The sequence below is a fragment of the Sander vitreus genome, unplaced genomic scaffold (assembly GCF_031162955.1).
Source record: "Sander vitreus isolate 19-12246 unplaced genomic scaffold, sanVit1 ctg603_0, whole genome shotgun sequence".
NCBI classification, from domain to species: domain Eukaryota; kingdom Metazoa; phylum Chordata; class Actinopteri; order Perciformes; family Percidae; genus Sander; species Sander vitreus.
In genome coordinates, this window is record NW_027595695.1 from 1 (window position 1) to 15,517 (window position 15,517).

Below are 15,517 nucleotides of genomic sequence, written 5' to 3' on the forward strand. Positions count from 1 at the left end.
CATTTAAAACCATTTTAAAAGCCCTTTCAAATGATGCACCGGCTGCTAGAAAAAGAGGAAGAACTGATTCTTTTAAAGGATGGGTAATAAGATGGTGATGTCAGCAGGATTATTGAGCCAAGTATTAATAAACAGTAAGACAGATGTAGATATTCTGCTGTGTGTAAAAACATGCAGAAGTGGTTTGTTAGCTTACGACTGATTTACAGAGGAGAGGATTCAGCTGTGAGCAGACAGAGAGAAAGCAGGAATATGAGGAATGTGGACAAAATAAGCCTAAAAATGTAAATCATCTTCTATAACTGCATCTTTCTCCCTCCAGCCTCTTTGACTGTGAGTCCCAGCAGCTCTCAGATGTTTAAAGGACAGTCTGTCTCTCTGAGCTGTGAGGAGGACGACAGCTCTGCTGGATGGACTCTGAGGAGGAACACGACCAGAGAAACCAGGACTCAGTGTGGAGAAGGCTGAGGAATATCTGCTGGTTCTTCCTGTAACATCAGCATCATGGTCCCATGGTACAGTGGAGTTTACTGGTGTGAGTCCAGAGGAGGAGCGACCAGTAACAGCATCAACATCACTGTCCCTGGTAAGATCAGACTGTGGAGTCAGTATTGATGAAGCTGTGTGTGAATGGATGACATGCTGTAGTTTGTCTCTGTGTTCAGATGGACCAGTGATCCTGCAGAGTCCTGTCCTCCCTGTGACGGAGGGAGAAGACCTCACTCTGCACTGTAAAACAGAGACGTCCTCCAACCTCCCAGCTGGTTTCTATAAAGATGGCTACAGTACAGTACATTTCGCCCTAGTAACCCTAATAGGCTCAGTATCTTCTCCAGCAGCAACACAAGCACGTAGTCCGCCATTGTTGTTGTCGCGGGATACGAGGTTGAAGGCTAGAGGTCCATGGGTGTGGCGATGACATCATCGATACGCAAGTATGCGGCTTCGCCGTCCAAACGAAGGCTCAAGAGCAGCGTTTTCGAATTTTTTCACCCTGGGACCAGGTTTCTTCAGGCAGTGCGTTTACAGGACTCGTTTGGACGATCGGCCAAAACGTGCGTTTATACCAAAAAGTCTAAAGCTTCACATAGAAAAGGAAGAACAGTGAAATGACCAGTGGTGTCGTCTACGTGATACGCAGGTAGACGCCGTATACCCACTAGGAAAAGTCAAGGATTTCCGTATACCCACTTACAAAAGCGCACTGATACGTAACAACATCGTTGTGATAGAACAGTCTCACTTTCATTCATACATTCACCCCGTCTGTGTTGTGAAGCACTGACATTTGGACCTTTGGGCTTCCGTGGCCGTGCCCTGGATCTGACGCGACGTCACTTAACGTTACTAAGCAACAACACGTTGTTTGGCGGTCATTCTTTGCGCGGTCTTTCCTTTCTCGCAACTGCTAGAGTTTGAACGTAACAAGATATGAAACGTAAACAATCCCAATTAACACTACTTCAGTGTTTTCATAAGTCCATCCCTGAAGCTACTGCCGCGTCGGGTGACACTGCAGCTGCCACAGATCATGATGACCCGATGGTTAACGTTACCAAAAAAAACAGCCCGAAACTTCTACCGCAACGTTACTTTTACCTGGTAAGTGAGCGTTGTTAGGGTTTCAGAGGATGTAGGACCCAAATGCAGAGACGGACAGGCAGTATGAGCTTTGAGGATTTAATAAACAAATAATAAAGTCCATACCAACAAACGGTGTCCCGAGAACAAAAGGCAAATCCAAAAACAGGTACAAGCAGAATCCCCAAAACAGAAACAGGAAAAACACAGAACAGTGGCAAGCAATCCACTGACGAGGACAAACGAGAAACACCAAACAGCACACAATAATCCGACAAGAGACAAAGACAGAAGAGACACTAAATACACCAGGTAATGAGATAACAAGAGACAGGTGACACAAGGGCTGGGAAACAGGTGAAGCACATTAGGGCTGGGCAGAACAATCAAACAGGCGGGAAAACACGACAGGAAGTAAAACAAGACTAGACAGAAAGCCAGAGACTTCAAAATAAAACAGGAAACAGAACATATACAGGAACATACAACCATGACAGTACCCTAAAACAAACAAACAAAAGTCAACCCAGGGAGGGCGGAGGGGGACCGGAGGAGGGACGAACGGAGGAACAAAAAGTCAAACGGGGCTAGGGAACTGAAGATAGTGGGACTTGGGGACAGAAAGGCTGCGGCCAGCAGGGCTGCAGACAGCTTCCTCAGCAGATGTTATTACTAATAGATACTAAACTTGTATGATGATGCTCGTTATTAGTCATGGTTTTGTGTGGCAGTGTAGGGGTGTTGATTAAATGGCTCATTTGTGTGATGTCCTGTTGTATTCAGGTTCAGTTGCGTTTCTCAAAAAGTGAAATCTGTCTCGTCTTTAAGTGTTGTTTTTTCAGGGCTTTAATAAACGCCATCAATACTGAAACGTTTGTCTGTCTGTCTGTCTGTCTGTCTGTCTGTCTGTCTGTCTGTGAGTTCGTATTCGGAAACGTCACAGAGCGTTGCGCTGGTACAGGTGAGTATGAGGCTGGGAGGGGAAAATCACAGTATACTCACTACAAAAAAATAGACTACACCACTGGAAATGACTGAACATGTTATCTACTTCTTTTTATTTCTTTGGTTTTAATTATATTCCTTTGTTTATTTTAGAGAAAACCACGACTACAAGTCCTCCTCCAACCTCCACCAGTCCTGATTCTTCGTCTTCTTCCCCCGTGTTGTGGTCTGCTGTTTCAGTCGGTGTCCTGGTTCTCCTGGTTCTCCTGATTCTCCTGGTTCTCCTGGTTCTCCTGATTCTCCTGATTCTCCTGGTTCTCCTGGTTCTCCTGATTCTCCTGGTTCTCCTGGTTCTCCTGGTTCTACGATGCATCCATAGGAAACCTAGAGGTTAGTCTCAATAAGACTCATATATACAGAATTGGAGTGAAGTGTTCAAACACCTGTTTCTTCAAGTCAAACGTCTCTTAGGATTCTCATGAATCACTATTCTGTTGTTGACAAACCATCCGCACCACCAGGGCCCTTTAGCATGCTCCGGACCTTTTGGTCCAATCACATAATCTTCCTCATGTTTCCATCTTTAATGGATAAACTGATTGAAATTGATGTTAACTTTGGTTCATTTCAGCTGAAGTAGAAGCTGGAGATGATGACGTCACATGCAGTGATGTCACCATATCGCGTGACCTGCAGCAGCCAATCAGACGGAGCAGAGGTAAAGATGGTTTTAATGATTTTCAGAAGAATCTGAGGGATGGAGTGTGTGATCTTGGTTTAATGTCCTGAGAGGACGTTTGGTGAAGAGAGCATTTTATAAAATAGGGATATTTTAAAAACTAATTAATGTTTTTAGTCCACAACAGTGTCAGTGTAAGATCTATTAGTCTATTAGTAGATGATAGCGTGTGGTGCTTGTCATGAGAGTGTGGGTGTTGTGTATCATGTGGTTAAACAGCTCTAACAGCTCTGTGGTCGTCCAGTTTCCTCTTTCTCATAGCAACCTTTCAGCTGAGTGTGGTCTGCACACGCTTCACTGCAGGGAGGGAGAGAGACTCTCTTTTCTACATTTAGCATCAACCCAAAATCCCAAAACAAACAAAATACCTTAGCTAGTTAGCTTTCTCCTTAGCGTTCAAATGAAACACAGATTCAGTTTACAATTTCAATATGTCCTACTACATTTATCCTCATTCAGTCCCATAACTGAGCTTTAATAATATAACTGTATTATAAAGAGCCTTGTACTCTTACCAGGAATAAATGATGAACCATTATGGCTCTTATCGACCATTTTTCTCTCATATAAATAATATCTCACAATAAAACTCACATAAAATGTGACCATACATTTCGTGTGCGTCACATTTGCAAAAATAAACAAATTATTGGTGAAACAATGTCCCTCAGTCAGTTCTTCTGGGGGGCTTTTATTGTGAAGAATTTATAGGAAATGAAGCCATTTCACAGCGGCTGAGTTGAGTTTGCCAGTTTTCTCCGTAGCAAAAACAACGCTGTGTAACTCTGGCGATGCAAGACTAATAAATAACTAAAGGAGATGACGTAGGAGCAGGAATATCTGGAGTAATATCCTTCATATTGGTGAAATTGGACATTTTACTAAAACTAACGTTACAGTATACCGGTGGCTGCCTTTTTCCAATGAACAGGCGCTGCAGAGAGCTCCCAAGAGCAGCAGCACAGTAACACACAGACACATCAATAACAGTATGATATTAACATCCTAAACACACGATTTAGTGGTTTCTGGCATGAGAAGTACTTTGTGTAGTTCTGCTCACAGTTGAGTAGGCGGCCCTAATGTGGCCCAGGACACATTCCTGTCCTCACTGGACACATGCGGCCTAAACCACCTCCAAATGTGGTTTTTTAAAACATGATATATATATATATATATATATATATATATATATATATATATATATATATATATATATATATATATAGACTATGCACGCCGAGTGTTTTCAGCTGTACTTAGATCTGTCCTCTTGTGATCTGATCACTCAGGTCTGATCTTAAAGCCAGTTATAGAAACGGGGTGCAAGAGGCACGAATCTCTCGCTCAAGCTGTCAAGATTGTGTTAGGCAGATATATTGATGGCGCCATAACAAAGATGCTCATCTAAATCTAGTTCAGTATATCTCTCTCTGGGAAATAGGCACATTTTCACATTATTTGGTGTGTTAATAACCAAGTGTTGTTTGTGCGACACCCTGACATGTTGACACTGTGACTTGACCGGAGACATGTTGACAGGTCAACAGGTCTACATGTCTCTAAAAAAGAACGGCTCTGTGAGCGTGAAGTCCATTTCACATGAACTGGGTTTCCATTTAAGCCCTGCCATTGTACTTCCCCTTATGTAGACTTTGACACTTGTGTCTTAAAGCTGTATCCTGAAATTTGCTGCTAAAATGTATCAGCTATTAAGTCCTTTTCTAATACTATGGAAAATAGTATTATTGATTGTAGTAAAAGTTAAATAATCAATGTAATTTCTTTTCCAGAGAGCGATCCTGCTGCAATCAGGTTAGACTCTCCCTGTTAATACAACACAGCTGACAGGTTAGACTCTCCCTGTTAATACAACACAGCTGACAGGTTAGACTCTCCTGTTAATACAACACAGCTGACAGGTTAGACTCTCCCTGTTAATACAACACAGCTGACAGGTTAGACTCTCCCTGTTAATACAGCACTGCTGACAGGTTAGACTCTCCCTGTTAATACAACACAGCTGACAGGTTAGACTCTCCCTGTTAATACAACACAGCTGACAGGTTAGACTCTCCCTGTTAATACAACACAGCTGACAGGTTAGACTCTCTCTGTTAATACAACACAGCTGACAGGTTAGACTCTCCCTGTTAATACAACACAGCTGACAGGTTAGACTCTCTCTGTTAATACAACACAGCTGACAGGTTAGACTCTCCCTGTTAATACAACACAGCTGACAGGTTAGACTCTCCCTGTTAATACAACACAGCTGACAGGTTAGTCTCTCTCTGTTATTACACGTTCTAGAAAGAGGTTTGCTAATGTTTTAAAACCACGCCCGAAATATTCACTCTGACATTTTGGTTCTGCTTCGGATGCCGTCAAGCGGGATCGCGATCGTAATCCTTCACTGACCAATCAGCATTCATTAGCAGAATGCTAGCGTGTTATGGGCAACATTATTCATACGCTTGTTTCTGTGCAGGATCATTAAACTCTGGTGTCTCCTCGTGTGGTTCTGTGGGTTTCACATCTCTGACAGATGGAACATTTGTTCTGGTTGTGGCTAACAGATCCACACTTCTCTTCAGCAGAGAACAGAGAACAAACACACCGCAGACTATAAACAGCTGCACCATCAGCCAGCGGTTGGAAACTTTACACCAATCACAAACAGCTACAGAGCAGAGCGTCTGAGGTGTGATTCTGTAGTCGGTGAAGAGTCACTCGACTTTCTTAAGTTTAAAAGTCACAGAAACCAGCTCATGATTCCAGTCTGATGATCTTTAATGAGCAGATATTCATGTTGTTCTTCCACACCAGACATATTCACTGTTACACTCAGACTGCTTTAAATATTTCAAAACCTACAAGCCATCAGACGACGTGACACAGCCAGGTCACCCATCCTTACCATCTTCCCTCTTGCACATATTTTTTGTATTAAAACTAAGTTTTTGCACCCCTGGGCAATAACTGCACATTCCTGCACTAATGTACACATTGAAAGCAGACCCTTTATATACATATCCTTATCTTTTTTCAATAAGATGCTGATTGTAAACCTCTGTTTGGATGACAGCATCATATCAGTTGAGTCAGACAGCCAGCAGGTGGCAGCACAGCACCTTCTCTTTCTTTACACATGTTCAGTTCAGCAGGGAACAGCTCAGAGCTCTTTAACTTATGGAGTTTTAATTTAGCTGCCTGGAAGGCACCGTTGGAGGCAAAAAACACCATCGAGCGTGATTCTGTCGTCCGTCGTGGCGTCGTCACGTGTTTGCAAAGGGTCTATAGCTTGTTTTATGATTCATGAGGAGTAAACCGTTTTATTGTATTAATAAATGGCACTTTTTTTAGTATTTAATGTGTCAACTCTCACTGATTCTTGCTTACTCATTACATGGCGTTAGTAGTTTTAAGGAGCTATACTTATTCAGGGGAGCGCAGGGACGGGTGGTATTTGTGATCTTATGCGGTGGGCCGGTCTGGGCCAAAATGCCAGGTCTGATTTTTGGTCCCAGTCTGTCCCTGCACGCAATAGGTTTTGCGTTCTCTCGCGAAACATGTCTTCTTCCATCCTTCTGAGCCATGTGTCTATTTCCACTCAGCTGCCCAGAGCAATGAATCAGCTCGTTGCATTTTACTTTGATCTGGGAATTATGCTGATATACTGCTCAGGGTACATTCATATCTCATATAGGGTATCATCACATACATATACATATACATATATATATATATATATATATACACACACACACACACACACACACACACACACGTGTAGTATACCACACATGAGAAAGCAGCATTACTGTAAAAACATGTTGGACAGAAATCTCTTCAGCTGATACCAATGATTCTGTCTGATTCAGATCTCTCAGGATTACATCGTCCTGTACTCATTGACATCGTGCTGTACTCATTGACATCGTCCTGTACTCATTGACATCGTCCTGTACTCATTTGCTTTAGGTCAAGGCTTTATTTGTGTTCAAAGAATAAAAAAACGCACAACAATGAATATAAAGTATATACATATAAGATAAGAGTAAAACAGTTTAAGGTGCATTAAGGTATCTGAATGTTAAACCTGAGTTATTAACTTCCATCATGTCTCTGATCATTATTATTTCATCCATTCATTCATATTCAATAATTATCAGCTGATTTCACAGCTCATCACTTTGGTATAGTTCACATTTCATAACATTTCCTTTAACAAACATCATGTAAATAATACTTAGTAGATAATAATCCAGTTGGTCTTATTTAGAGACTCGTCCTCTATGTCCTCCTGAGATATTCTGAGCTGCATCAGATGATTTTATAATAACAATATTCACAATGTAATCAACTCCTCAGTTTAAACCATTCAAGCTGAGTTCATATATAATCATCAGCTGGAAATATAACATTTAGCATCATGAGGCTTCATACGGCCGAGCAGAAAACAATCATTTAATATTCCCTCCATATCAAAGGGATTATTACCAAACCACCAAACAGAAGACCTGTTGGAGATCTGTCTACACCTGAGGCCTGGACTACGAAGCGAGCTTCGGCGTTAACGAGCTAACTTCAGGTTCAACCCAGGGTTTTCTGTACTACGAAGGTGGATCACTTGTGATCGGGTTCAATCGCCGTGGTAACTCATGCTGAACGCCTAACCTGGGCGGGAGCAGGTTAAGTTGGAGATTAGAGATCAACCGGAGTTAAAGCACCGCCTACTGACCAATCAATACTCCATAGATAACGGCGTCACCGTTCTTAGAAGATCAGGCGGAGCTGAGAGAGAGAGACAGACAAAGTTAAAACATTTAGAGCCCGACCACCCCGTTAGCATTCCCTGATGTGTATATTTATGAAATATGTAGATTGTAAGGGGAGGGAATTACATATCGGCTCAGCTTCTTGAGCCGTGTGTTGCCAACACGCACATCAGTTTGAATTTTGTTAAACATTTGCACTCACGCTGGCTTCCCACTGCCAGGGCTGCAACTGAAATACCAGGCTAAAGCAACGACAGTTCATGGAAAGGACCAGGGTAATCATGGTCAGATCTTGGTCCTGACTGATGGGACGTGATATTAATAAAGCTAAAACCCCGGGTTGACTGAACTAGTTGTTAACCAGCGTTGTGATACAGCTGATGGAGGACCACGGGTGTTAGGTTAGGTGAAGACGGGGAACTGAAAGAAATCTGACAATCAAATCACTCAAACTGACCAAATAGCAGCTCTGCACCTGACCTCACACCCACAGAAGTAATGAGAATCATGTTGTATATACAGCACATGAGAACACTGTCTGGTGTTCAGAGCTCTGGGAGTTGTTAGAGGAGCTGAACGTCTCCTGCTTCATCAGCAGCAGCAGGTTGTCCTGATCTCTTGTTCTTACGTCTTTTATATATCAGGACACCGACCACTGCAGCAGCTGCAACAACCAGTCCACCTGCAACAGCTGCTGCCAGTCCACGGTATCGGCCTCCAGGAGAGGAGTTTCCATCCTCAGAACCTGAAGATGAATAAACATATGAGTCAGTAAATGTGTGATAGTGGAGCAGTCTTCATCCTCTGATGTTAGAAACTGCAGCTACAACCTGATACTCAGAAAAACTCACAGAGAGAGACTCACTCACCTGGCTCTGTAACCTGCAGACGGATGGTTCTGATTGGCTCAGAGTCAATGATGGCTCTCTTTTTACGTCTTGAACCATCTGATGCAACTCGACACTCGTATGTCCCGTTGTCGATGCTGCTCACATTCTTCAGAATTAAAGACACGTCTCCGTCCTTCAGCTCTCTGTCCACCAGCTCCACCCTGTCCTTAAAGGATGGATGCTGGTAGGTTGGATCCAGGTGTCCATCTCTGTATAAGAGGACGTAGTCTGGCTCCAGGTCAGGTCTGGTCCACTCTACAACTCTGATGGAGGAATCAGCAGCCTGACACGGCAGAGTGACATCATCTCCAGGGTTCACTACCACAATCAGGTCTGAAAAACAATAATAAACTACTATTAATAATAAAAAGTCAGAACAACAGACTCCAGGTGTCCTGCTGTTGACAGGAAGATCAGATCTTTCTCCGTAGCCTACGGAAGTGCTCTGGTGTTTATACTTGTGCGCTGGTGTGTGCGTCGAGCCGGCGTGCGTAGAGTGAGAGAGTGACGGTGATAACCGGTAGCTTCAGAGCGAGTAGACAAGCTAACACATTTACAAAAAATAATGCCCATAACAGGTTTGAATATTAAGGGCTGCCTAATATTGGTTTGAATATCAACCATTCAAATAATGAAGTTCTGAGTCAAAGGCCTAGTTTAAGGTAACTTTTCTTACAGTACTTTTACAGGAGTAAAATATTCCCTAAATGTTGAGATCTGAACTGATTCTCTCTGTCTGACTCATCATGGGAGACTCTAGAGGAGCTGCAGCTACAACCTGATACTCAGAAAAACTCACAGAGAGAGAATACTCACCTGGAACCTGCAGACGGACGGTTCTGATGAGTCTGATTTGGTCAGTATCAGTTTTAACTCGACACTCGTATGTTCCAGCGTCGATGCTTCTCACATTCTTCAGAATTAAAGACGCGTCTCCGTCCTTCAGATCTCTGTCCACCAGCTCCACCCTGTCCTTAAAGGATGGATGCTGGTCGTCTGGAGTCAAGCGTCCATCTCTGTAATAGAGGACGGTATCTGGCTCCAGGTCAGGTCTGGTCCACTCTACAGCTCTGATGGAGGAATCAGCAGCCTGACACGGCAGAATGACATCATCTCCAGGGTTCACTACCACAATCAGGTCTGAAAAACAATAAAAATAGTAATCAATAAAAGTCATGGTATTTCTAAAGACCTCCATCAGGTGTAACACTGCAGAAGGGATGTTAATTAACAGATATCACAGGACTTTATTCCCACAAGTCAACACATGAAGAACCTCCTCACTGAGATACGTGTTGACATGACTCATCAATAGTTCAGGTCTAATCCTTCAGTAAATGATGTTTAATATTAGATCTGATCTCTTTCATAGTCAGTGTCTCTCACCACTAAAGGTGAGAGAATGATTCTGTGTTAAAGGTACGTGGAGATACCGAGTCTACGCTGCAGCCTGACGTCACCTCTCAAGAAATGCAACCACACACACACCTCTGAAGAATAAATATGATAAATAATAAATATGAATTGTTTTAGTATTAGTTAAATTACCAGAAAAAGAACCAGTCCTTGTTTTGGTCTTGTAATATATCCATGTTATGCTGGGTAGCTCTTACATCACATAGTATTGCAGGCTTGCTGATGTACAAAGTAAACCAATACAATTCAAATGTTTAATTAATTAACATGTATTTTCAAACATGGATAGTCCCACCACTGTAGCCATATTGTGCATGCAGTAGGCTGGCTAAGGTAAGCAGTGATGTTTGAGCTGTTAGGTTACACGGGTCCAAGATGGCGCCCGCATGTAAACAAACATGTAAAACATCTTTTTAATAAACTGTCTGTACACTTACAACGTTCTCAATGCGTCGATTTACATGCAGGGACCCTCATTATGCTACCGTTGTAGTGTGGTGCCATTTTGAGCCTTGTTAGTGGTATAAAACAGCGATTTACCCTCGTTAGCAGCTAACCACCGGTATGCGGTAGCTTGTTTAAAGCTAGAGACACATTCGGTTAACATGAAAACATGTCCCAGAGAACGGTCGACTCGGTACACGTATGTTAATAACCCCTAGGAACTGTCCTTTAACGTGCTACGTTGACAAGTAACGTTAGCGTTAGCATGCTGATGCTAACGGGCGGTGGTGAACGTTAGCGTTAGCTCATGCTAACGGGCGGTGGTGAACGTTAGCGTTAGCTCATGCTAACGGGCGGTGGTGAACGTTAGCGCATGCTAATCCTCGGTGGGTAACGTTAACGTTTTAAGGTTAGGCCTACAACATCCTTCAACACGTTCATCCGAACCCAGCCAGCACTAACCCCAGCACCGGGTGATAACGGTGACCGTATCAGCTGCTGGTTAACTGCTCAACTAGCTAACGTTAGCTGCCACAAATCGCATCAATAAAACGTTTAAACTGCAGCTATTTTACCAGAATGACATGAATAAACATTACTAACGTCGTCCATCAATCTTTTCACAATCAAAGCTGATATTTACCAGAAGCTGCTTCAGTCACAAGGATCAACAGGAGTATTAATGGAGCCATGAGAGCTGACAGAGTGGTGACCTGCATCTGCTGCTCTGCTCTCTCCTTATATATACTCGACTGCTGAGGTGTGTGACGTAGGGTTGGTGGTTAACTGCTCAACTAACGTCGTCCATCAATCTTTTCACAATCAAAGCTGATATTTATGTAATGTTAATATTCGTCATGACTCATTTTGTACCCACCACTTTTTTGGAAGACCTCTAGCTCAATTAGTTAAAATGAATAAAGTTCATAACACATAATTATTGAGCGACAGATGCCAACAAATCCACAAAAAGCACAGACGCAGCTGATCTCCTGCTGCCGCTGGCTACTCGCTCGTCCTCTCACAACGCTGCCTGTCGGACATAACGCTTAACGTGGTTTAATGTACCTAAACAATGATTACCACATTTCTCTCTCATAGGCCTATTGGTCCTCATAACCACTGAAAACTGTCAAAAAAATAAATAAATCGAACCAGAAATGTGGTGATGATTGATCGTTGTTTAGGTAGGCTACATTAAACCACGTTTTTATTCATTTACATTAGTAAGCTATGGACGCGTCTCTGTCCCCAGCGCATTTCAGACTAAACTGACGCCCATGGTCATAGGTCTTAACACTGTGCTCCAGCGGCCCCTTAATACAACATAATAACACATGTAAGGATACAACCAATACCATGAAACAAACAATATACACCCGTAACACCCAGAGACTACGACGCGTACCGGTCTAGAATAATTTACTATAATAAGAGATATTCAGACCTTCACACTATAAACACGGAACAAACACACGGTCACACACTTCATACTCAAACCGTGTTCACAGTTCACACAACACACCAGTTTAACTAACATTATACACATAACAGGAACACACATACCATTAATGAAGCCTTATGTCGGAGAGGAAGACACCACACCGTCGTTTACTCTCCAAAATGGCGGTAGGCTGTCATCAGGCTCGTTGGAGAAGAACTGCACCTCGCGGCGGCAGCAACCGGGGCGGAGACTAAATCCGCTCTCAAGTCACCAACGGAGCCTTGTTAGTGGTATAAAACAGCGATTTACCCTCGTTAGCAGCTAACCACCGGTATGCGGTAGCTTGTTTAAAGCTAGAGACACATTCGGTTAACATGAAAACATGTCCCAGAGAACGGTCGACTCGGTACACGTATGTTAATAACCCCTAGGAACTGTCCTTTAACGTGCTACGTTGACAAGTAACGTTAGCGTTAGCTCATGCTGATGCTAACGGGCGGTGGTGAACGTTAGCGTCATGCTGACGCTAACGGGCGGTGGTGAACGTTAGCGTTAGCTCATGCTAACGGGCGGTGGTGAACGTTAGCGTTAGCTCATGCTAACGGGCGGTGGTGAACGTTAGCGCATGCTGATGCTAACGGGCGGTGGTGAACGTTAGCGTTAGCTCATGCTAACGGGCGGTGGTGAACGTTAGCGTTAGCTGATGCTAACGGGCGGTGGTGAACGTTAGCGTTAGCTCATGCTAACGGGCGGTGGTGAACGTTAGCGCATGCTAATCCTCGGTGGGTAACGTTAACGTTTTAAGGTTAGGCCTACAACATCCTTCAACACGTTCATCCGAACCCAGCCAGCACTAACCCCAGCACCGGGTGATAACGGTGCTAACGGCAGTAACGTCGGGGGAACAGACCGTATCATCCTCCCCCTTTAACCTTTAGCGGTTTCAGCTGCTGGTTAACTGCTCAACTAGCTAACGTTAGCTGCCACAAATCGCATCAATAAAACGTTTAAACTGCAGCTATTTTACCAGAATGACATGAATAAACATTACTAACGTCCCCGACACTGTTCTCTCTGCAGTAATAATATACACCTCGACGCTACGAGTGGGTTATGACAGAGTGGTGACTTGCATCAGTCTGTCCCCGCTAAGACACTGTTCTCTCTGCAGATATATACTCGACGATATGACGGGGTTATGACGTAGGGGGAGGTGGCAGTCTGGGTGTATTGTGAGGGAGAGGGGGGACTACAGCTCCGGCTACAGGAGGACAGCTGAATCTGAAGGAGAATCTAAACCTAAAGTATTGTAATGTTAATATTCGTCATGACTCATTTTGTACCCACCACTTTTTTGGAAGACCTCGAGCTCAATTAGTTAAAATAAATCCCCACAGTGCAGCACAGACGCAGCTGATCTCCTGCTGCCGCTGGCTACTCGCTCCTCCTCTCACAACGCTGCCTGTCGGACATAACGCTTAACGTGGTTTAATGTACCTAAACAATGATTACCACATTTCTCTCTCATAGGCCTATTGGTCCTCATAACCACTGAAAACTGTCAAAAAAATAAATAAATCGAACCAGAAATGTGGTGATGATTGATCGTTGTTTAGGTAGGCTACATTAAACCACGTTTTTATTCATTTACATTAGTAAGCTATGGACGCGTCTTTCAAAACATGACCTGTTCGAAAGAGAAAGAACATGAACGCGTCTCTGTCTCCAGCGCATTTCAGACTAAACTGACGCCCACGGTCATAGGTCTTAACACTGTGCTCCAGCGGCCCCTTAATACAACATAATCACACATGTAAGGATACAACCAATACCATGAAACGGTGCTAACGGCAGTAACGTCGGGGGAACAGACCGTATCATCCTCCCCCTTTAACCTTTAGCGGTTTCAGCTGTTTCAGTAATGAATAAACATTACTAACGTCGTCCATCAATCTTTTCACAATCAAAGCTGATATTTACCAGAAGCTGCTTCAGTCACAAGGATCAACAGGAGTATTAATGGAGCCATGAGAGCTGACAGAGTTGTGACCTGCATTCGTCTGTGTCCGACACTGTTCTCTCTGCAGTATATATACACCTCGTTGACGCTACGACTAGGGGGGGGAGTCAGAGAAAATCAAAGGTAACCTCTCACTGTGTCCCCGCTGGGTGAGAGTGGAGTTGGTTGGGGGAGTGGCAGTCTGGGTGTATTGTGAGGGAAAGGGGCGGGACTACAGCTCCGGGTTACAGGAGGACAGCTGAATCTGAAGGAGACTCTAAACCTAAAGTATTGTAATGTTAATATTCGTCATGACTCATTTTGTACCCACTTGTACCACAATAAATAAAGTTCATAACACATAATTATTGAGCGACAGATGCCAACAAATCCACAAAAAGCACAGACGCAGCTGATCTCCTGCTGCCGCTGGCTACTCGCTCCTCCTCTCACAACGCTGCCTGTCGGACATAACGCTTAACGTGGTTTAATGTACCTAAACAATGATTACCACATTTCTCTCTCATAGGCCTATTGGTCCTCATAACCACTGAAAACTGTCAAAAAAATAAATAAATCGAACCAGAAATGTAGTGATGATTGATCGTATGTTTAGGTAGGCTACATATAAACCACGTATTTATTCATATACATTATACTATATACGCACTAAACATATGTATACGATATATATATACATATATGCGTATATATCAGACATATATACTATACTGACCTATGGTCATAGGTCTTAACACTGTGCTCCAGCGGCCCCTTAATACAACATAATAACACATGTAAGGATACAACCAATACCATGAAACAAACAATATACACCCGTAACACCCAGAGACTACGACGCGTACCGGTCTAGAATAATTTACTATAATAAGAGATATTCAGACCTTCACACTATAAACACGGAACAAACACACGGTCACACACTTCATACTCAAACCGTGTTCACAGTTCACACAACACACCAGTTTAACTAACATTATACACATAACAGGAACACACATACCATTAATGAAGCCTTATGTCCGAGAGGAAGCGACCGCCTCACCCTGCCCGGGTAATCACCATCCACCACACCGTCGTTTACTCTCCAAAATGGCGGTAGGCTGTTATCAGGCTCGTTGGAGAAGAACTGCACCTCGCGGCGGCAGCAACCGGGGGACGGAGACTAAATGTGACAATGCGCCTCCCCTCCTGTCTCTCTCTGTCCCTCCCCCTCCCCTTCTTCTGTCTCTCTCTGTCCCTCCCCCTCCCCTCCTG

At 43.5% G+C, this 15,517-nt stretch overlaps 1 protein-coding gene and 1 long non-coding RNA gene across 3 annotated transcripts; one reads left to right on the forward strand and one right to left on the reverse strand.

Annotated features, from left to right (window-relative positions):
* Positions 1-102: 102 nt before the first annotated feature.
* On the forward strand, positions 103-5,078 carry LOC144514541 (uncharacterized). Of its 2 annotated transcripts, none has more exons than XR_013501454.1 (4): positions 103-586; positions 666-1,055; positions 2,680-2,916; positions 5,059-5,078. It is a non-coding gene; the product is annotated as an uncharacterized LOC144514541 (long non-coding RNA). The 2 variants fall into 2 exon arrangements; XR_013501455.1 differs by having other exon boundaries at positions 106-586; positions 666-935.
* Positions 5,079-7,315: 2,237 nt separating this feature from the next.
* Positions 7,316-11,548, reverse strand: LOC144514540 (coxsackievirus and adenovirus receptor-like). Its single transcript, XM_078245579.1, has 4 exons — positions 11,440-11,548; positions 9,753-10,076; positions 8,916-9,269; positions 7,316-8,791 (listed from the first exon to the last, which is right to left on the reverse strand). The coding sequence occupies exons 1-4, from the start codon at positions 11,513-11,515 to the stop codon at positions 8,610-8,612; spliced, it is 936 nt and encodes a 311-aa protein (XP_078101705.1). The 5' UTR covers positions 11,516-11,548; the 3' UTR covers positions 7,316-8,609.
* Between the last annotated feature and the right edge of the window lie 3,969 nt (positions 11,549-15,517).